Consider the following 21,667-nt stretch of genomic DNA (forward strand, 5'->3'; position numbering starts at 1 on the left):
CCCGCTCATAGGAATTGGCAACCCAGCCACTGCCTGAAGGCCATAGGAGCCCTCCCGCAACCGATGGGTGTGCGGCCGACCGACCAACCAACCAAAAAAAAAAACCACCAACTGTCACTGCATTACGTCCAGATTGGTACTGTGTTCAGTTTTGTAGGGATCAGAAATCAGTATGGTCTGCTTTGCGCTGATTCACACAGTAACATTGAGGTCTGTAGACATGTGCAATTCATTATGAATAAAAAATGTGCATGATTCAGAGTTTAGGATGTTTCTGAATCACAAGAGTAAGGAATTTCAATGAAATAAATAACAAAAATTACTTATTCATTCATATTGATTCATTTAAAGGGGTTGTAAAGGAAAACCTTTTTTTCATAATAAGCATCCTTTACCTGCAGACATTCCTCTTTTCACTTCCTCATTGTTCGTTTTTGCTCAGAAGTTGCTCTATTTCTTCTCTGTTTTGCTCACTTCCTGCTTGTCTGATTGTTACTCACCACCGTGACGGGAGGCTTTACTGCAGTGGTCAGTGACGTGCTCGCCCCCTCCTGGGAACTACATCTGTGCGGCAGGACGCTCTCTACGTGTTAGAGACCTCAAGGAGGTGTGAATTACTGGGCGTGCCGCAATGCATACTGGGAAATGTAGTTCTTACATGAACGAGCGATGCAAACCAGGAAGTGAATGAGAGAACAGAAACTAGAACGCCAGAGGTGATATAGATGAAGGAATGTAATAGGTATTTACTCGTTTTTTAACAGAATCATTACACTATTCTGTCTGTCTACCTTGCAGACATTAATTTTAGGCAAAAAAATGTCTGCCTGTCAGCTCCTGTGTGTGAGCCTTCCCTCCTGCCGCTATTAGTAGCTAGCAGTATAGTTAAATGAAGATTACCGTCAACCCCTCTGTTTTATCAAGCCATAACACACTGTGTACATGTTAGTGTAAATGCCTGTAATTACATTATCTCAGATCTCTTCTGGCTGGTCACTTGACCTCTGGTCGCTCTCCTCCCCACCTAAGGGCTACAGTGGGAGGGGCTGAGCAGCCAGACCATCGGTCACAGGACCTCTCCGGCTGACATCAGAGAGGATCTTGGTCCCCTTCCACTGTAGCCCTGAGATCGGCCGTTACCCACCAGGCCGCTTGTCAGCCCCTCACTTATCCCATCCAGGTCGCGGCTTCGGCAGCTTCCCCCCTACGTCTCCTCCCGAGTGTCGCTTCTCCTCATGGCCAACTGGATCTTAGGACTCCCAGCCAATCGGGTCCCAGGACCCTCTTCTTGATTGGCTGGGAGGAAAAAAGGAAAACACAAGTGGGTGGGCTTGGGGCGTAGTGCTCTGCGCCCCAAGCCCGCCCTTTTTGAAGCCAATTAGAGCCTTATGCTCTAATCATGTGCTAAAAAAAAAAACCTTTATTGAAATCCATGCGTCCGGCACCCTGCATGGACATTAGGGGTCGTTTGCATGGATTAGGGGGGCCCCTGCACCCATTATGAGCGGTGGCCACTGGCGGGACCCTCATGGGATGGCACAAAGGGCTGGGTATCTCTTTCCCCCTTCCCACCTCTCTTACAGGCTGCTATTGGCAATCCCAGCGGAGGATTTGCGTGGCAACAGAAGGTGGATTGGCTAAATTTGGCGGGCAGTTGCAGCTCACGCTTCCTGCTTCCTTAAAATCCACCACTCCCATGCTGCTGCTGCCTCAGAAGGACCAGAATGTGGTTTCCACCTAGGGTTGCCTCCCTTTCTTTAAGCCAAACCCGAAACACTTTAGCAGCGCACGGCAGGTTTTCTTTTTTTAGTATACACTAGAAGACTGTAAAAGTCCTGGAACACTTTTGGGCGCCCCAAGATCACTGGAGTTCCCAGTGGCTCTCTCTATCCTCTTACTGGCTTCCTCCAGTGATTCAGCGATCAGAGCAGCGTAGACCGGGAGAATGCTGACAGTAGACTTCACAGACTGCACCGCCGCTCCTATCCCCCTGCTGTCCGTGTCCTCCTGTGTACTTGGGCCCCCTACAGGAGCTTTGGTGTCCGGGTCTGAGGCAGAGGGAAACCCGGACTGTCTGGGTCAGCTCTTTCTCTGATTCAAACCCCCTCACATGCTCTATCTCTCTCTCCTGAGCAGTAGCTCTGAGCTCAGATTTTGAAAGCTCACTCCTGTGATGGTAGAGTTAATCAGTGATGACTAGGCCTCACTTAACAATGTCCTTGGAGTATCCCAGTCAGCTTTCATAAGGTATGTGAATGGCCTACACCTATAGCAAGGGTATTATTCATTGTTAGTCAGAGCTGCACAGTTTGGGCCAGATTCACGTACGAGCGCGCAACTTTGTGCGGGCGTAACATATCTGATTTACGTTACGCCTCCGCAACTTAGACAGGCAAGTGCAGTATTCTCAAAGCACTTGCTCCGTAAGTTGCGGCTGCGTAGCGTAAATAGGCCGGCGTAAGCCCGCCTAATTCAAATTGTGAAGAGGTGGGCGTGTGTTATGTAAAATTACCATGACCCGACGTGATTGACGTTTTAAACGAACGGCGCATGCGCCGTCCGTGGACATATCCCAGTGTGCATTGCTCCAAATACGCCGCAATGACGTATTGGTTTTGACGTGAACGTAAATTACGTCCAGCCCCATTCACGGACGACTTACGCAAGCAACAATTTTCAAGTCGCGGGAACGACGGTCATACTTAACATTGGTATGCCGCATATACGCCTCATATAGCAGGGGCAACTTTACGCTGGGAAAGGCCTAACGTAAACGGCGTATCTGTACTGCGTCGGCCAGGCGTACGTTCGTGAATTTGCGTATCTAGCTGATTTACATATTTCGACGCGTAAATCAGCGTACACACCCCTAGCGGCCAGCGTAAATATGCAGTTAAGATCCGACGGCGTAAGAGACTTACGCCGGTCGGATCTAATAGAAATCTATGCGTAACTGATTCTATGAATCAGGCGCATAGATACGACGGCTCTCATTCGGACTTACGACGGCGTAAATGGCGCTACGCCGTCGTAAGTCCTTTGAGAATCTGGGCCTTTGTTTTTATCTAAAGATGCCCCTTACCTGCATAGGCAGTTTTGTGGTAAAGGTGAACTATCCCTTTAATGACTCAAATAGGACATTCCTGTATGGCAGGAGCTATGTCCCATTCAAGTATATAGGAATTGAACATTCAGTTGTCATCAGCCTAGCACTGTATTTTTCCCAGATGGCTGTAGACAATGCAGGATTCCACAATTATCAGAGGAGGTAAGTACTAACAAACATGTACCACTCACCTGTATACCAGTTTCATTTTCCTCCATGTTATCCTTGCTCGAGGACTACCTATGGAGACATCCTTCAGGGTTCAGACTGTGCTCAGTGTCGGCACTGTGAAGACAAAGGTCAGATAATTGAGGACTCTGGCTCTGGTTTCTATGGGAATCTACAGTTCTTTTCCAGCTGGGTTTTGGTGAATGGAATCAGCTTAGTGTAAATAATCTAATAACCGATCAAAATTGCGTTTACTTCTTTCTCATGCCAAAACACGCTATACTACCGGTACAAGCTTCAACCCTATATCAAAATGACACAAACGCTTTGCCCTTCTGTATATCTTGACTACTATACACACATTCCTCTGTGGCCCTCCACTAAACAGAGTGTGGGGCCCCTATCAGGAATTCTGCAGCTCTGGACCTAGAGTTATCGGTGCAGCATTGAGGGAATTTGGTGTACCGAATACAGACCTAGGGGTGATACCAAGCCAGCTTAAAGCGGTAGTTCACCCCCCCCCCCCCCGACACATTTTACCATCGAGACAGGCATTGTAGCGCGAGCTACAGTATGCCTGTCCCGATTTTTTTAACCCCGTACTCACCTTGTACTCGGACATCGTAGATTTCGGCTCCCGCGGGGAATGGGCGTGCCTATGGAGAGGGAGGATGATTGACGGCCGGCCCTGGCACGTCACTCTCCCCGAAGACAGCCGGAGTAGGTCTCGGCTCTTCACGGCGCCTGCACACAGGCTATGCGCACGCGTCGTGAAGACCAAGCCTATTTCGGCTATTTCCGGAGAAGCGTGACGCGCCAGAGCCGGCCGTCAATCATCCTCCGTCTCCATAGGCACGCCCATTCCCCGGTATCTTCGATGGACGACTACAAGGTGAGTACGGGGGTAAAAAATTCGGGACAGGCATACTGTAGCTCGCGCTACAATGCCTGATTTTAAGGTAAAAGAAAATTTTTTTTTTTTTTTTTTTTCGTCGATAGGGTGAACCCCCGCTTTAACATTTATGGTTAGGTTAAGTGTTAGTTATGCCTCGTACACATGGTCGGACTTTTGTAACGGGCGCCGTCGCGCCGCCTGTTTTCTGTAATGCTTTCTGTGCTGGAACGCATACGGCGCTCGCACGATTACGTCATCGCCCGGCGCCGTGGTGCTTTCCAGCTCGGAACGCGGAAGTGCGCCGCGAACCGGCGGTTTTCTCGAATCAGTGCTTATGCACGGCAGCTGTTTTCTGCCTATAAAGGCATTGATTTTAAATACAACCCTCGTTCTATTATTGTCAGCCGTAGCTCGGCCACGCTACTCATATTGGTGCCATCGCTTCCCATGCTGAAACACCGCTCCAGCCTGCAACTACTACTTTAGTGCTGTTACATCTACTGCAACAGAGAACTATTGCTGGGGACAACCTTGAGGCCTTCCTTGTGGAACACCTTACACCACGGAATCCCTACTTCCTACATTGAGGCCTGCAAACGGATAAGTAGCTATTGTGTCATTTGTAGTTCCATAGGAAGATCTGCTGCTTATGTTCCATCTAATACAATTGCTGTTATTTATTATGCCTTCTGGCTATGTACACACTATTTGGGATATACTGTTGTGCTAAAAGACTGTTTGCTAAGGAATATCTTAAAGGGACATCTATCCTCAAATTACCTGAGCTATATTTGCCTCTCATATGCAATTACTATTACCTGAGCTATATTGCCTCTCATACGCAACTATTAGTTGTCACTACAACTCCTATTTACTACGTGCTTGACATGAGTGCTAATCGCTTATAGGCCTTGTTCTAATTTGTTGAACATGTTCGCTCTAACTTTTCTATGCTAACTCCCTTAGTGGCCTAATTCCTCTCTATATGTTTAAGTGGTATGATGTAGAGAACCCCCAAACTCCTGTTTGTGTGGAGTGATGCCTGGGGTCCCGTACTGATAATCACTTGCATATAGAGGTGTATTGTAATCTTGAAGTATACATTATAATTTTAAACGCTAAGCTCTGGTTGCATGTTGTAACGCGTCCAACCTTAGTAGCTCAACACCTTTCTTTATGTGAGAGAGAGAGATGATGTAGAGATCCCCCAAACTCCTGTTTGTGTGGAGTGAAGCCTGGGGCCCAATACCGAGTTCTCACATAAAGAAGCGCATTGAAATCCTTGCCAACCACAGTTGTGGTTCACTCCGTTCACCAGTGCGGTTACAACTTCTGACCATGCAAAAGTCCACCGTGAGTCCGTCGGAAAGATAGAGAACAGATTCTCTAAGGTCCGTCGGACTTCCGACCAAAAAAGTCAGATGGAGGCTACACACGGCCGGACTTTCCGAGAGAAAAAAGCCTGTCTGACTTTTTTCTCTGAAAGTCCGACCATGTGTACGAGGCCTTATAGTGGACCTGTACTGTGGAACCTGTGCCTTAAAAAAGGCAAGCAGAGGACAAAGAATCAGTCACCAGTATTGACTGATCTCCCTGCAGCTGATCCTTCCCCCATTACTGACCTAACATGCTTTGTTTTGCACTGGTCTCTATGTGGAGGTGGCCATCTTGGTAGAGGCAAGGCTTTGCTTTCTCATGTCAGAGCCTCCAGCAAGGAGAACAGTGAGCAGCACAATAATGACAGCACCAAATCTCACTGACTGTAGACATGTTTTCAGTCTTATAAAAAATTTTCTGCTTTCCACCCAGATAACCATCTCATTCACATCTCCAGAACTCAATGCAAAATGCCACCAGAGAAACCCCATCCTGCCAAGTCACCTCCTAGACCTGTTTTACCTTTTTATTTCATATCCTTAATCTAAATATCTTTACCTTACAACAGGATTTTCCTGAAAGGCTTTCCAAATATTGTTTCTACAAACGCAAGAGCCGTTGGCAAGTACGGCTTGCATTTCTTCCTTCTTTTAGACACTAGTTCTACAAAACACAGAAATCCTCCTGGGGCAATCCTTACACCCGCATTTTGCCACGTACTGAGCTGTCATTAGATGGCAAAGCCAATTTCAATGGCTTGTGATTTCTATGATAGCCAATCATTGTTGATCCCTCTCCTTCTTACAATGGTGAAAGGAGAGGATTCATAATACGTTTTTAATAGGAAATGAGTGGATTTGTAGAATGAATCTGTCTTTTTTAGTTTCTCAAATTCCCTTTCAAAGCAAGAACACAGTTTTTCCAAATCAACAGGTAGAATGTTGACAATGGAGAATGAGAGTCAGCAGTGTGGTGATGCTCCTTTATTGTCTAATCCTCATGTTAGGGTGTGTTGTGTAAGTGTAGTAGAAAAAGAAATAAATAAATAGGTCACTGACCTGGCAATGGAGTGTGGTAGGGGTAAATGGATTACAAGGCTGAATAAAAGTACCAACCCCAGTCAGGTAAGGCAGTCAACAGTTTACATGCAGTTTATTTACTTCCACTTGTGCATTTAGCAATTTTTGTTTTCTGGAGTTCAGTTTAAAGTGTAAATTCACCTTTTCAGAAAAACTGAAAAGGTGAACTAACACTCTATACCAGGGGTCTCCAAATGTTATAAACAAAAAGCCAGATTACAGTCTTTAGGAATGCTGGACTTTGCCCAGTGAGAGTAGAAAATGCGTGCCAAACACATCGAGTTCCTCGGCCAGTTCAGCCCTGAAGCCGCTGAGGAGCTCGGCGGGCCGAGAGCTCCCATAGAACAACGAGGAAATAGAGAACATGTTCTCTATTTCCTCGTCGAGCTCCTCGTCGGCTTCCTCGGCGAAATTGTACACACGGCCGGGTTTCTCGGCAGAATTCAGCCAGAAACTCGGTCGGAAGCTGAATTCTGCCGAGGAAACTGGTCGCTTCAGACTTGGTGGTCAGGAGGACAAATAGTGCCCCATCTTGGGTGTTAGTGGGAGGAATAGTGCCCCATTATTGGTGTCAGTGGGAGGAATAGTGCCCCATCTTGGGTGTCAGTGGGAGAAATAGTGCTCCATCTTGGGTATCCAAAGGCTGGATAAAGGCATGCAAAGGGTCGCATCTGGCACACAGTTTGGAGACCACTGCTCTACACCCTTTGCACCAATCCCTGCTGTACTTCCCTTGAGGGTGATGAGCTGTTGCACCTGGTGTAGCGATCTGTGGATTTGAAATCCCTTCTCCCCTGCTCGAGCACGGGACGTCCTCCGGGCGGCGCGGAGTGATTCCTTCCTGTCCGAGTCTCTCCGCGTGAGAAGTAACAGTGGGGCGACTCAGGCGAGCACTCAAAGCCTCTGCCGCCGCTGCTCGCCCCACTGTTACTTCTTACTCAGACAGGAAGGAATTACTCCGCGCCGCCCGATGGACGGCACTACACAGGCAACGTGCTGGCCGGGACTTGAGCCAGCACGAGGAGCGGCCGCGGAAGAGGTATTCTTCTGAAATACAGAAAACAGTCCCTTCCCTGCTGCTACTTCAATTAGTGATAATAAACAAAAAACTTCAAATCTAAACATGGGGGGGTCGGGGGGCGATGTTGTCATTAAGGGACAATATTTTTTTTCATTTAATTAATTATCTGATCAGGTTGCCGGGCCCCCCTACTCGCCGGGGCCCGGTACAACAGGGCCAGTTGTACTGACCTATCAGCGGCCCTGTATACCTATGATGACAATTAGGTAGGTAGGTAGGTAGTTTTGTAGTTGGGATTTGAACCAATGACTTTAGTGCTGCTAGGTAGATGTGCTAACCACTTAGCCAGGAGGGTGTGAAGGGTGTATGGTGTTGGTTCACCTTTTACGTTTTTTTCAGAAAAAGTATTGGAATTGTGTTTTCATGATAGAAAGGGTGCTGACTGCACTTTGACATACAGAGGGAGAATTTATAAAGGTTTATGCTCTATTAAAATTCTTTATGAAAATTAGGCACAGCAAGCATGTAAAAAGGTAAAACGGCAAAGCAGAACTCCAGCAAAAAAAAAAAAAAGCTAAATGAATATCCCATTAAAAAAAAAAAAAAATAAAAAAAAAAAAATAACATAAGCAGCTTTTGCTGCAATGCATATCTTAAATCCAGCGATTACCCTTGCAGTACTTTTTCTGCCATTACCTGCATCATTCCACCCACTTACTTTTCCTGGAATCGCCCCCAACCTATGACTGGACAGTGAAAGGAGAAGGAGCACATTAACCCCTTCCTATCTGTGCTATAGCCAAACGATGGCTACAGCGCGGACCTACTTTACCGGGAGGGCGTCAATAGACGAGCAGCCTGCGCGCCCCCTGCAGGGTGCACGCGGCACGTTCTGTGATCAGTGAGTCAATGAGATCCCGACCCCTTACCAAGTGATCAGCTGACAGCTTATCATGTGATGTAAACAGAGCCGCCGATAGCGTGAAAAAAAACAAAAAAACAAAAAAAAAAAACACAGATCAGCGGCTGTCAGAGGGACATCGGTCCCGATCAAGGAGAGCAGCCGCGGAGTCATCTGTGCCCACCAGTGCCACCTATCAATGTCACCAATCAGTGCCTCCTCACCAGTGCTGCCTATCAGTGGCACCTACCAGTGCCTATTAGTCCCACCTATTAGTGCCTATCAGTGTCATCTATCAGTGTTACATATCAGTGATGCATATCAGTGCCTATCAGTGCAGCCCATCAGTGCATATCAATGAAGGAGAACAATTACCTGTGTACATTTTATAACAATGAAACAGGATTATTTTTTTCAAAACTTTGTCTTTTTTTTTGTTTGTTTAGCAAAAAATAAAAAAAACCCAGAGGTGATCAGATACCACCAACAAAAAAAAAAAAACTCTATTTGTGGGCATAAATGATAATAATGTCATTTGGGTAAAGTGTTGCATGACTGCGCAATTGTCATTCAAAGTGTGAAAGCGTTAAAAGCTGAAAATTGGCCTGAGCAGGAGGGGGTTTAAGTGCCCAGTAAGCAAGTGGTTAATGAGCTCATCGCTCTATCACTCTGCTCTCTCCTCCTTTCAGCATGCTTCTTGTCAGCACATGAACTGATTGGCTCCAGCCACTGCTGTACAAAGACTGCAATGGGCTGATTCCAAGTCAAATTCAGGTATTTACACTGCTTGTATTTAAAAATATATGTATCAATGTATTAATGATTACAGAGCTCCATTCATTTGTGTATTTTAGATCCGTCAGCTTTTAGTAGAATGAGTCTGTGGTAAAAGAACTTCTTGCTAAAAATGAATAAATGGCGTTATCCCTTTAAATGGAAGTACAGAGAATGGAGCCAATCAGTCCCATATCCTGTGGTCAGAGCAGCAAACAGCAAACCTCTGAATCACACGGCCCCCTGAGCGCCCTCCAATGAATGCCGCCATTCTCCTCCAATAGTAAAAACCATTCCCCTTAGTAAATAAACCCACAGAGGCCGCTCTCTGTGCCGCTCTCGGCAGATCCTTCCAGGTCTGTGTCAATGTCAAAGTGTCTGGGAAACGTTTGGACGGGTTCATAGACAATCGAATTTATTATGCAAAGCAAGACCTTCGCCACTGGAAGGTAAAAATAGACTAAAAACCATAAAAATATTCTACAACATCATTCAGATTCTGATATTTTTTACACCAGTTAAAGTGCATCTCTACCTTTTACAGTATAACAAATACAAGTGTTCACCCCAACCATCATTATGCGAGTTCTCGTACACTACAAGAGGCTACAAATATTTTTGCCAAAAGTTTGACATCAGATGTCAACAACGAAATTGGACGATATGCATCAGGCTTAGTTGGATCTTTTCCTGGTATCAGAATAGAGATGATGGGCCAGATTCACGTAGGAGAGCGTATCTTTGTGCGGGCGTAGCCTATCCTATTTACGCTACACCTCCGCAACTTAGACAGGCAAGTGCAGTATTCACAAAGCACTTGCTCCGTAAGTTGCGGCGGTGTAGCGTAAATCGGCCGGCGTAAGCCCGCGTAATTCAAATGTGGAAGAGGTGGGCGTGTTTTATTAAAATGAGCCGTGACCCCATGCAAATGAAGCGCAGATCGTACGGTGCATAACCAGTATGACGTCGAATTTACTCCCTAAGATACGCCGTCTCAATGCCTGTGACGTGAACGTAACCTACGCACATCCCCATTCACGTACGACTTACATAAACAACGTAAAAAGATACGCTTGTTCCGACGTCCATACTTTGCATTGGCTGCGCCTCATATAGCAGGGGTAACTTTATGCCGGACGTAAGCCTAACGTAAACGGCGTAGCAGGCGCAAGTACGTTCGTGAATCGGCGTATCTACCTAATTTACATACTCGACGCGTAAATCTACGGAAGCACCCCTTGCGGCCAGCGTAAATATGCACCCAAGATACGACGGCGTAGGAGACTTGCGCCGCTCCTATCTTGGCCAAATCTATTCGTAACTGATTCTAAGAATCAGGCGCATAGATACGATGGCTCACATTCGGACTTACGACGGCGTACGTGGAGATACGCAAGTCCACTGTGAATCTGGCCCGATCACTGCCTCATTCATCGAGGGTGGCAATGACCCCTCCTCGAAAGCATGGTTGAAAACTGAAAATAAATCAGGCAGCAGCATCTCACCATATATTTCATACGTTTCCCCTGGTAAACCATCTGATCCAGGTGATTTATTATTACGGTATTTATCGGCGTAAACCGCGCACTTTTTTGCCCTGAAAATCAGGGCAAAATCGTGGGTGCGCGGTATACGCGATACCCGCGCCGAGTTTGAATACTGCGCCGACAATTACCGAGCGCAGTACACTCGTGTATTGTCGGGCAGTCTTGGGTCCTCTCGCGCTGACATCCTGGACGTACAGGACGTCAGCGCGAGAGTTGCCGAGCCTGCCCGATGATACACGAGTGTACTGCGCTCTGTATATGTCAGCGCAGTATTTAAACTCGGCGCGGGAAACGAGCGAGGAGGACGCGAGGACGCCGCAGAAGGACGCCGGACCCGACGAAGAAGACACCCGAAGCCGCAGACGGACGTCGGACCCGACGAGGCCGCCGATGGACGCAGCGCAAGACACCAAAACTGTAAGTACAAAAAAACTTTTTTCCACAGGAATTCGGGGCAACTATACCCCGATAAATACGATAGTTAAATTTGCTGCTGCCTCTCTCAGTTCCTCTTATGTTAGTGGTCTCTCTAATATCTCTTTTTCCTCTTCTAGTAACTTTGGCAAACAAATCATCTGTAAAAAGAGTTCCATATCCCCTTCCTGGTCTTTCTTCCGACTTTTATAAAGTTCCTGATAGAACGCCCGGAACACCTCCAGAATCTCAGGGGTGTTGAATTTCAGTTATAAATGTAGTGGACTTATTTTTTACAGCGATCAGTGCTATAAAAATGCACTGATTACTGTGACAATGGCAGTGAAGGGGTTAACCTCTAGGGGGGCGCTGTAGGGGTTAAGTGTTCCCTAGGGCAGCCTTTTTCAACCAGGGTGCCCTGCCCAGACACCCTGTGGTGTCTTCAGGGGTGCCTTGGCAAAATGCCTAAAAACGTATCAAAAATTGTATACAAGCCAGCAGGTGGATGAAGCGTGCCTTTTAGTTACACAAAGCCACAGACTTTTTTATTATGCACCATTACGCCTTTCTAGACACTGGCATCCTAACGGCCTATGATGTCATCAGTTGATGAGGAGGATCTCTGCCTCCACATATCCTTGTTTGACCCTCCTGTGCCCCTCTCCCTCAGCACTGGGGGTCACATGAGCCGATTGATGGCGAGATATTGAGGGAGAAGAGGAAACCTTGGCATACTAGTCAGTACCAGTGTGCAGAAGTGTATTTGCATTGGAAGAACACAAACACCTTTTAACGTTGGGTGTCCTACAGGTAGATGTTGATGCATTATGTAAAACTATGAGAATATTTTTTTTCTATTTTAGAATGGGGGTACCTCAAGACTGTTCATAATTTTAAAGGGTGCCTTGACTGAAAAAAGGTTGAGAAACACTGCCCTAGGGGGTGATTCTTACTGTAGGGGGGCGTGGCTGGACGTGTGACATCACTGATTGTCGCTCCCTATGACAGGGAATAGACGATCACTGACAAGCCACTAGGAAGAACGGGGAAAGGTTTGTTTACACTTACCTCTCCCAGTTCTTCAGCTCTGTGACCCGATCGCGGGACACCGGCGGCGATCGGGTCCGCGGGTGCGGTCATAGAGCTTCGGTCCGGGTTGCGAGTGCGCCGGCGTGCTCGCGACCTGCGACTGGCTTCTTAAAGGTGGACGTACCTGTACGCCCTTGTGCCCAGCCGTGCCATTCTGTCGACGTATATAATTAACCAATTGCCGAAAAGCAGCCGTCATTATAAGGCAGCAGTTCGGCTCGTTCCCGCAAATTGCTGTAGCTATAGGAAGGGCCCTTTAACAGCTACAGCGGCCACCCGCGCCACTGCGGGGGAGCTGATGCACGTGGCTGGCAGGCGCGATGTCTGACGTCCACTTGCAATCGCTCCACAGAGAGCCAGAATAGGGATCTGTCAATGTAAACAAACAGATCCCCGTTCTGGCAGTAGACCTAGTGATTAGGAACAGAGATCTCTCTGTTCTCCCAGTCAGTGCCCTCCCCCCAGTTAGAAACTCCTCCCAGGGAACACACTTAACCCCTTGATTGCCCCCTAGTGTTAACCCCTTTCCTGCCAGTGACATTTATACAGTAATGAGTGCATTTTTATAGCACTGATCGCTGTAAAAATGTAACTGGTCCCAAAAAAGTGTCCATAGTGTTTTTGTTGTTTGTTTTAACTTTGGATAGTAAAAAATGTTTTTATGCCAGTAAAGACCTTATTCAGCCCACCTACTGTTTCTTGTCTAGTCGTTAGCCTAGGCTTATGACACCATGCACAGGTCTCTTACTCACTCTTGTGAGAGTTTGCCAAGAAAGGAGGGGGGTGGAGTCATAAGAGGTCTGTGTAAATCCAGGACGTGAACAGGAAGCAGCTTCAGCTGCCCACAGTTAAAATGGATGCAGCCAGACTCCGTGAAGGGAGATTTCTGCAGCATATTTGGCAAATACAGAATCACTATATATACACACACACACTATATATATATATATATATATATATATATATATATATATATATATATATATATATATATAAAGTGTTTGGAGGGAAGCCAGAATGGCAAATATGTTTTTATTACAAATTATGTGAGCAGACTGCAGTTCCACTTTAAAGTGGTTGTAAACCCACTCTGACAACTTGCACCTACAGGTAAGCCTATATTAAGGCTTACCTGTAGGAGCAAGAAATAAATCCTTAACCTCCACGGTTAAGGAGATATTTTCAGAAAACACTGCACCGATGTCTACGGCGCATGCGCGCCGTAAAACGGACCAGGCGCACTGAGCGTGCCAGTTTTCTGAATAGAATAATGCCGGGACCACGCGCATGCGCAGGGATGTGCCGGTCCCGCGCGCATGTTTGGGAGTGACGTCATCGCCGCTCCGGCCAGTCACAGCGCCGGAGTGGCGATACACGGAAGACGATCAGAGGAGACATGTCGGCGGACGAGGAGGGGAACGAGGAATGCTTCGGGGGGCTTCGATCTCAGGTAAGTGGCACATAATGAACTAGAATGCTATGCATACTAGCTCATTATGCTTTTCTCTTGCAGGGTTTTTTTTTCAGGGGGGGGGGGGTTTACTTCCACTTTAAGGCCGTGGTTAAACAAAACCGGGGCTTCTTTGTATCTATAAAATATGCTTCGATTGCTGTGCCACAAGCAGGAGTCTCAGGGATACATATAAACCTCAACACAATCATTTCGCTGGCCAAAGACCAGAGCATTTTTTGCGATTCGGCACTGCGTCGATTTAAATGACAATTGCACGGTCGTGCGACGTGGCTCCCAAACAAAATTTACGTCCTTTTCCCACAAATAGAGCTTTCTTTTGGTGGTATTTGATCAGCTCTGGTTTAGGGAGAGGAATCTGATGTAAGGGAGAACTCTGGGGACTCTAACATAAGGGATGTTCTGGTTTAGGGAGAAGACTCTGATGTAAAGGGGAGCACTGTGGCCTCTGGTGTAAAGGGGAGTTCTGACATAATGAGCGCTCTGAAAACCCCGTTTTACCTTAGTGTACTTATTTAGAGGGAGGAGAGAGAAGGGGGAGGGGGGAGACTTGGTCTGGTCTTAATATTGTGTCCGGGTATCAGACAGTCTGAAACCCAGACGCATGATTCCAAACCCGAACTGTCTAGGTAAATCCGAACAGGTGGCAACCCTAGTTACAGTACATGTGGAAGTAATCAGTGAGCTGTACAGAGGATGAAGAAGACGGACTGTGCCATATTAAAACAAAACTCCTGGATGCTACCGATGTAATCCTTACGTTGGTTGTAGGGAAAGGGTTAAAGGTTGACTTTGGGAAAACGTATCATTCCCCAGCCATTGTTATCTATGGCACTGAAAGCGTACATAGCAGCTTAGCCATCTTCCTTGTAATATGTTCTACTCTAATTGGAGTTTTGCTAGCAAGTATGTATCCATGTATTTACATCTGAGCCATGTAACCTTTCTGCAGATCTACAACTTGTCAGAGCCATTTACATGCAATCATAGGTGTGCGCAGTCTATTGCATTAGGGTGTGCACCCCAAAGCTCAAACACATACTACCGATCACTCACCATGTGTTTATTCAGAAAGGGAAGGGGCTGATAAATACATATTTACTGGCCCCTTCCCTCACTCATCCTAAAACATCTCCGCAGCAACAGCCGGCAGGAGAGGAAAGGAGGGATGCCGGAGGGGGTGCAGAGGGAAGGAGTGGGGAGCCAGGGCGGTAGGGGGAAATCTGTGCTGCACAGAATGATTAGGGTGTGCCTGGGCACACCCTGTGCCCACACCTATGCATGCAATAAAATAAAAAAATTGGCCCTTTAATAAAAAATAAAATAAAAATATATTAAAAAAATATTTTTTTTTATTTAAAAATAAATTAAAAAAAGGGGGGTTGCCATCTGGGGCCCTGGGGGACTCCGGGCCCCTGGGGACCTCCGGACCTTTTTTTTTAAAGGGGGTTGCTTTGGGCCCCCAACAGTGACAGGGCCCTGGGCAGCTGCCCCATTTGCCCTGTGGTAAAGACGGCCCTGTGTGTTGGCAATAGACATTTTAAACCTAGAAGTCTGAGGATATCTTGTGGTGAAGAGATACTGCTTGGGACAGCTCTGGATTTTAGGCAAGTATTGCACTCTGATCTGATTTCTTCACATGCTGGGGGACCTTTTAGAGCAATAAACTTCCTGTATAACCCCTAGTTTGGCCTAATGATCTTTTCTTTTAAACTCTCACCCGGAGACACAATATAAAGCGGAGCTTCGCCGTACAAAAAATATTAAAAGCCAGCAGCTACAAATACTGCAGCTGCTGACTCTTAATATTAGGACACTTACCTGTCCTGGAGTCCAGCGATGTCGGCAGCAGAAGAAGAGCGATCGCTCGTCACTCTGCTGCCCCCACTGCAGTGGCGGTGCGTCCATAGGGACGCAGGAGCGCCGCCCCCTCTGGCTCGCTCACAGCCAGTAAAATATACAGATTCATACACTGTATGAATCTGTATATTTTCGCCGCTGCCGCCCACTATTCAGCTGACCGGATGTTGAGCGCCGGTCAGCTGAATAGCGGCAGCTGACTGGCTGTGTGGAAGTGCCTATCAGGGCCAGCGGCTGTAGTCGGCTTCCTGAAGCTCATCCTCGGGGCATACCGGCCGTACGTCCAAAGATAAGACTGACAGGCGTCTCAGCCAATCAGGTAACCTGATTGGCTGAAGCGTCAGAGGGCGGGACGAAGGACATCGAGGGACGTAGAAGCCATAAAGGTAAGTGCCGGGGGGGGGGGGTACTGGGCACAGTGGCTACAAGTGGGGGCATAGTGGCGACAATTGGGGGCATAGTGGCGACAATTGGGGGCACAGTGGCGACAATTGGGGGCACAGTGGCGACAATTGGGGGCACAGTGGCGACAATTGGGGGCACAGTGGTGACAATTGGGGGCACAGTGGTGACAATTGGGGGCTGTGTTTGATGGCATAGTGGTGACAGTTGATGGCACAGTAGCTGCGTTTGATGGTATGGCACAGTGGCTGTGTTTTGATGGTATGGCACAGTGGCTGCGTTTTGATGGCATGGCACAGTGGCTGCGTTTTGATGGCATGGCACAGTGGCTGCGTTTTGATGGCATGGCACAGTGGCTGCGTTTTGATGGCATGGCACAGTGGCTGCGTTTTGATGGCATGGCACAGTGGCTGCGTTTTGATGGCATGGCACAGTGGCTGCATTTTGATGGCATGGCACAGTGGCTGCATTTTGATGGCATGGCACAGTGGCTGCGTTTTGATGGCATGGCACAGTGGCTGTGTTTTGATGGCACAGTGACTGCATTTGATGGCATGGCACAGTGGTGACAATTGATAGGTACAGTGAGGCTGCAATTGTTTTTTTTTTTCGTTTGCGCCCCCCCAAAAATTTTGAGCACCAGCCGCCACTGCCCCACTGCCATCCTCGGTGAAGGAACCAGGAAGCGAAGCAATGCAGGTTCACTGCCCGGATCCCTACGGCGCATGCGTGAGACGCGCTGCGCTCACTGGTCCCTGCTGTGTTCTGGGAGACGAGTGTTTCCCAGAACACAACGGGGGGGGACGGGATCTGACGGTCTACCCGCAGACTGTGTGGCCGGAAGTGGGTGCAAATACCTGTCTTTAGACATGTATCTGCACCCCTCCCCCCTGAAAGGTGCCAATTGTGACACTAGAGGGGGGCAGGGTTCCGATGAGCGGAAGTTCCACTTTAGGGTGGAGCTCCTCTTTGAAAGCCAAAACAGACTTTTCTATTGCTCTGTGTTGAGGGCATCACCACTATGCATGTCGTGTTTTAGCAAGGTAACATTCATTTTGCAGTGCACCCGATGCACTGGGGCAACCCAGCCTACTGCACACAAACTATGAGGTGTAATGCCGCATACACACAACCATTTATCATGACGAGAAAAATGCAATTTTTTTAATTGGTCATTAAAAACGATCGTGTGTAGGCTCCAGAGCATTTTTCTCAACGTGAAAAATGGCCATTAAAAATTTAGAACCTGCTCTAATTTTTCACGTCATTTTTCACGTTGTGAAAAATGGTCGTGTGTAGGCTTTAACGACGGCAAAAAAAACACGCATGCTCAGAAGCAAGGTATGAGACGGGAGCACTCGTTCTGGTTTGCAATGGAGATAGCACATTCGTCACGCTGTAACAGACTGAAAAGCACGAAGACTGAAAAGTGTGAATCGTCTCTCACCAAACTTTTACTAACACAAAATCAGCAAAAGCAGCCCAAAGGGTGGCGCCAACTGAATGGAACTTCCCCTTTATAGTGCCGTCGTACGTGTTGTACGTCACCGCGCTTTGCTTCAGCATTTATTTTTTCACGATCCTGTGTAGGCAGCAAGGCAGGCTTGACAAGAATCACGTTGAGAAAAACGTATTTTTTTCTAGGACATTAAAAACGGTCGTGTGTACGCGGCATTATTGTGCATTCTGTCGCCAAAAATGGTGTGTGACTGTTTGACATTTAAAATGATCTGCCCCTATGCCAAGGTTCACTAAATGGCAGACCGCGGTCGGGACTCGGATTGAGTGACAGTCCTGCATGGACCAGGGCCGTGCCACCTACCAGCCTTGGCTGCCACTATGATCCTCAGAGGGGGCTGGGGGGGAGGTGCTTGCTATTGGGACAGAGGGTGGGATTTTGTAATGACCTGCTTGTTAATACAATAAGTTGGGCAGCTCCTGCCCTCTGTCCCGAGATGCAGCTTCTCCTTTTTACATTTTACAGAAATGCATCTGTACTCCACTCTAATAGGTAGATTCACATAAAATGGCCTAACTTTAGGGCGGCCTAGCCTAGCCTTTTTAGGCTACACCGCCGTAAATTAGTTAGGCTAGTAGTGATTCTCAAACCACTTACCTGCTAATTTTCGGCGGTGTAGCCTAAAACGAGCGGGCTTAAGGGCGCCTAATTCAAATGACTGGGAGGGGGGCGTGTAGTATGGAAATGAGGCTTGACCTCACGTTTTTTGATACTGCGCATGCGCCGGGCGACTACATTTCCCAGTGCGCATTGCGGCTAAGTAGGCCGTACGGGCCTATTGATTTCGACGTGTACGTAAACGACGTAAATCCCGATTCGCGGAAGACTTGCGCAAACGACGTAAAAAATTTGAACCTCGCGGCGGGAACGGCGGCCATACTTAACATTGTTATGCCACCTCATAGGTGGAATAACTTTAGGCGGCCTATCCCTTACGGAAACGACGTAATGCGACGGTGTAGGCCTGGCGTACGTTTGTGAATCGGCGTATCCCCTCATTTACATAATCTACGCCGGCCGCAATGGAAGCGCCATCTAGCTGACAACAGAAACATTGCAAGCTAAGATAGAACGGCGCAAGCCAGCCTATCTTAGCTTTGTTTAAGTGTATCTCTGTTTGAGCATACGCTTAAACAAACGCCGGCGTAGATTCAGAGTTAGGTCAGCTTATCTACTGATAAGCCGGCCTAACTCTCTGTGAATCTACCTAAAAGTGTGAGGAGGAAGGGAAAGCAGTAAAAATGAAAGTGAACCCTTCTAAGCAGCTTATAAACCTTGTGATCTTTCTGCACATAGCTTGAAGTGCTTGAAGGGGTTGTAAAGGTTTGTTTTTTATTTTCTAAATTGGTCCCTTTAAGCTAGGGCATTGTTGGTTCACTTACATTTTCCTTCGATTTCCCTTCTAAATGTTTTTTTTCTTTGTCTGAATTTCTCACTTCCTGTTTCTCCTCAGTAAGCTTGTCCCCGTCATCCATGGGGGTTAGTCAGCCAGAACAGCTTACTGAGGAGGAACAGGAAGTGAGAAATTCAGACAAATAAAACAAAGAAAAAAAACATTTAGAAGGGAAATAGAAGGAAAAGGTAAGTGAACCAACAATGCACTAGCTTAAAGGAACCTATTTAGAAAATAAAAAATTAACATTTACAACCCCTTTGAGAAGCAAAATGGCAGCAGGCTGTAAAAAAGACCCAGTTTGGGAATATTTACTAACTTGACAGCTTATTATTCTAAATAGGAAACCTTCATTTTATTTGAAAATATTAAAGATTCTAACTACCAGCAAGAATAAGTCCTTACATTTAAAGAGCACCTGTCATTTCAGATCCATCATGGCAGCGCCTGTTAGTAGGCATCCACTCACCTGCTGCCGCCACGTCCCTTCACCTTGTTGTGTCACTGCCACATCACCCGCCGTCCCATTAAAGTGAATGGGACTGTCGGCGAGTCAACAGCGGGTCAGAGGAGGAGCCACTGGGGGACAGAGATGACAGTTGCTCTTTAAAAATTATGATTTAAAGTGGAGTTCCACCCAAAAATGGAACTTCCGCTTTTCGGAACCCTCCCTCCGGTGCCACATTTGGCACCTTTCAGGGGGGGGGGGAGGGGGGCAGATACTTATCTAAGACAGGTATTCGCACCCACTTCCGGGAATACTCTCCTGCGGCAGCCCCGCACCTACCCGCACCCCCCGCTGTCTTCTGGGAAACACACTGTTCCCTAGAGATAGCGGGGACCAGTGATGGCGCACCGCATTACTCGCGCATGCGCAGTAGGGAACCGGGCAGTGAAGCCGCTATGCTCACCGAGGATGGCGGCGGGTGCAGCCGAGGGACGAGCAATTGCTCGACCTCAGCTGCCGATATTGCGGAAACCCTGGACAGGTAAGTGTCCATATTTTAAAAAGTCAGCAGCTGCAGTATTTGTAGCTGCTGGCTTTAAAAACAAATTTTTGGGCTTTAAATCCAGCCTTTTTACTAGCGATTTACTTACTGCATAAGCCTAGGTTCACATTGAAGCGATTTGGCACATGATTTGACATGTCAAATCGCATGCCAAATCGGCGGCTATTGCAGGCAATGGCACCGTCCGGCGTTGCGCTGATTCACAAAAGTAGTTCCTGTACTACTTTTGGCGACTTCGGGGGGCGATTTGTATAGACATCTGTACATGAACCCGCCTAGATGTCTGTCAAATCGGCCCTGAAGTCGGACTGCTTTGCCAGGTGAACCCGGGCTTAGGGTCATAATGGAAGGAGTTGCAAAGCTTCATCGCATGTGGAACTCTGCAAGTGACATTATTTTTGTCTCGCTGCCACTAGGACAACGCTAATCCTGCCATGTGTACACCTCCATCCTCCCTCCATCTGCCCCCTATTTTAACCAATATGAGTGACATTGATAGATGCATACCTCCCAACTTTCTGAGATGGGAATGAGGGACACCTATCAGCAAAAGTATGCAGGCATAGGACACACCCCTTGCCACGCCCCCTTAAAGGAGAATTGTACAAAAAAAAATAAGATTGGTTAAATCCACAAGTGCTTTTTTTACCACTACTATTTCTTTATATTGGCTTTTGGAATTTACAAATGCAGCAATTTAGAAATCAGATGAAAGGTTTAGCACTGGGAAACACTTTTTGATAGATAAAAAGTGCATTTTATATACAACTATACAGATCAGACCAAAATGAGGGACAAATGAGGAGGAATGAGGGACAGAGGGACATTGCTCCAAATCAGGGACAGTCCCTCGAAATCAGGGACAGTTGGGAGGTATGTAGATGGTCAGCGATAAAAAATGCAAACCAACCACCTATTGTCAATGTGGTGTGTGAATGAGACCTTACACACACACACACACACACACACACACACACAGTAGGACATACAAGGGGTTAATCACAAACATTTGTAGCTGATCACAGGAGCGTGGCTGAAAATCCTGTTTGTAGACGCACCTTTGGGCTGATCTGGTTGCGAAACGGTTAAAGTTATTTCCTGTAATAAGCGTCTCAGAGGAAAAAAAACATTTTCTTATATAAAGAGTTCCCAAACCTTTATCCCGGGATACTTGTACGAAGTTACGCTCCGCGGTGGATACGTTCTCTGTTTCTTTTGCCTGGTAATAGGAGAAAGTGTTGTACTCACCGAAGTCAATGTGACAGTGTTGTGCTCTGAGCCGGCAGATGGAAATCCTGTTCATTAGTCTGCCTCCTCCAGGAGGACCTGCCCTTTAAGTCCTCGCACACACCCCCAGCACGCCCCTTCCCAAACACAGCGTGACCCAGTCTGCACTACAACACCCAGCGTCACACCACGTCACTGCGCCCCGACGGGAACAAAGGACACATCACCTCCGACCCATTTTATAACCTCCCATGGGTCACAAGATTCTAATCCCAAACTGCTGACTGATTTATTCTCTTGTTGTAAGCAAATCATAACTCTGAATCATGGGGTCTCATAGCAAAGTTTATATAGGATTATACAGCATATCTCTCTGTAGCAGCTGACGGTGCCAACCTTGAGAAGGTGTCATTG

General features: G+C 47.2%; 1 protein-coding gene across 2 annotated transcripts in view; it reads right to left on the minus strand.

Moving 5' to 3' along the window:
* The window catches only part of STEAP1 (STEAP family member 1), a 53,669-nt gene extending 32,289 nt beyond the window's left edge, over positions 1–21,380 (minus strand). The window contains exons 1-2 of one of the 2 annotated variants that reach the window (XM_040352450.1): positions 21,275–21,380; positions 3,298–3,391 (exon numbers count right to left, since the gene is read on the minus strand). In XM_040352450.1, coding sequence (XP_040208384.1) covers positions 3,298–3,324 — 27 coding nt within the window. In that variant the 5' untranslated portion in view covers positions 3,325–3,391; positions 21,275–21,380. The other variant, XM_040352452.1, reaches the window with a different exon arrangement.
* Between the last annotated feature and the right edge of the window lie 287 nt (positions 21,381–21,667).

The sequence above is a fragment of the Rana temporaria genome, chromosome 5 (genome assembly GCF_905171775.1).
Source record: "Rana temporaria chromosome 5, aRanTem1.1, whole genome shotgun sequence".
Taxonomy (NCBI): domain Eukaryota; kingdom Metazoa; phylum Chordata; class Amphibia; order Anura; family Ranidae; genus Rana; species Rana temporaria.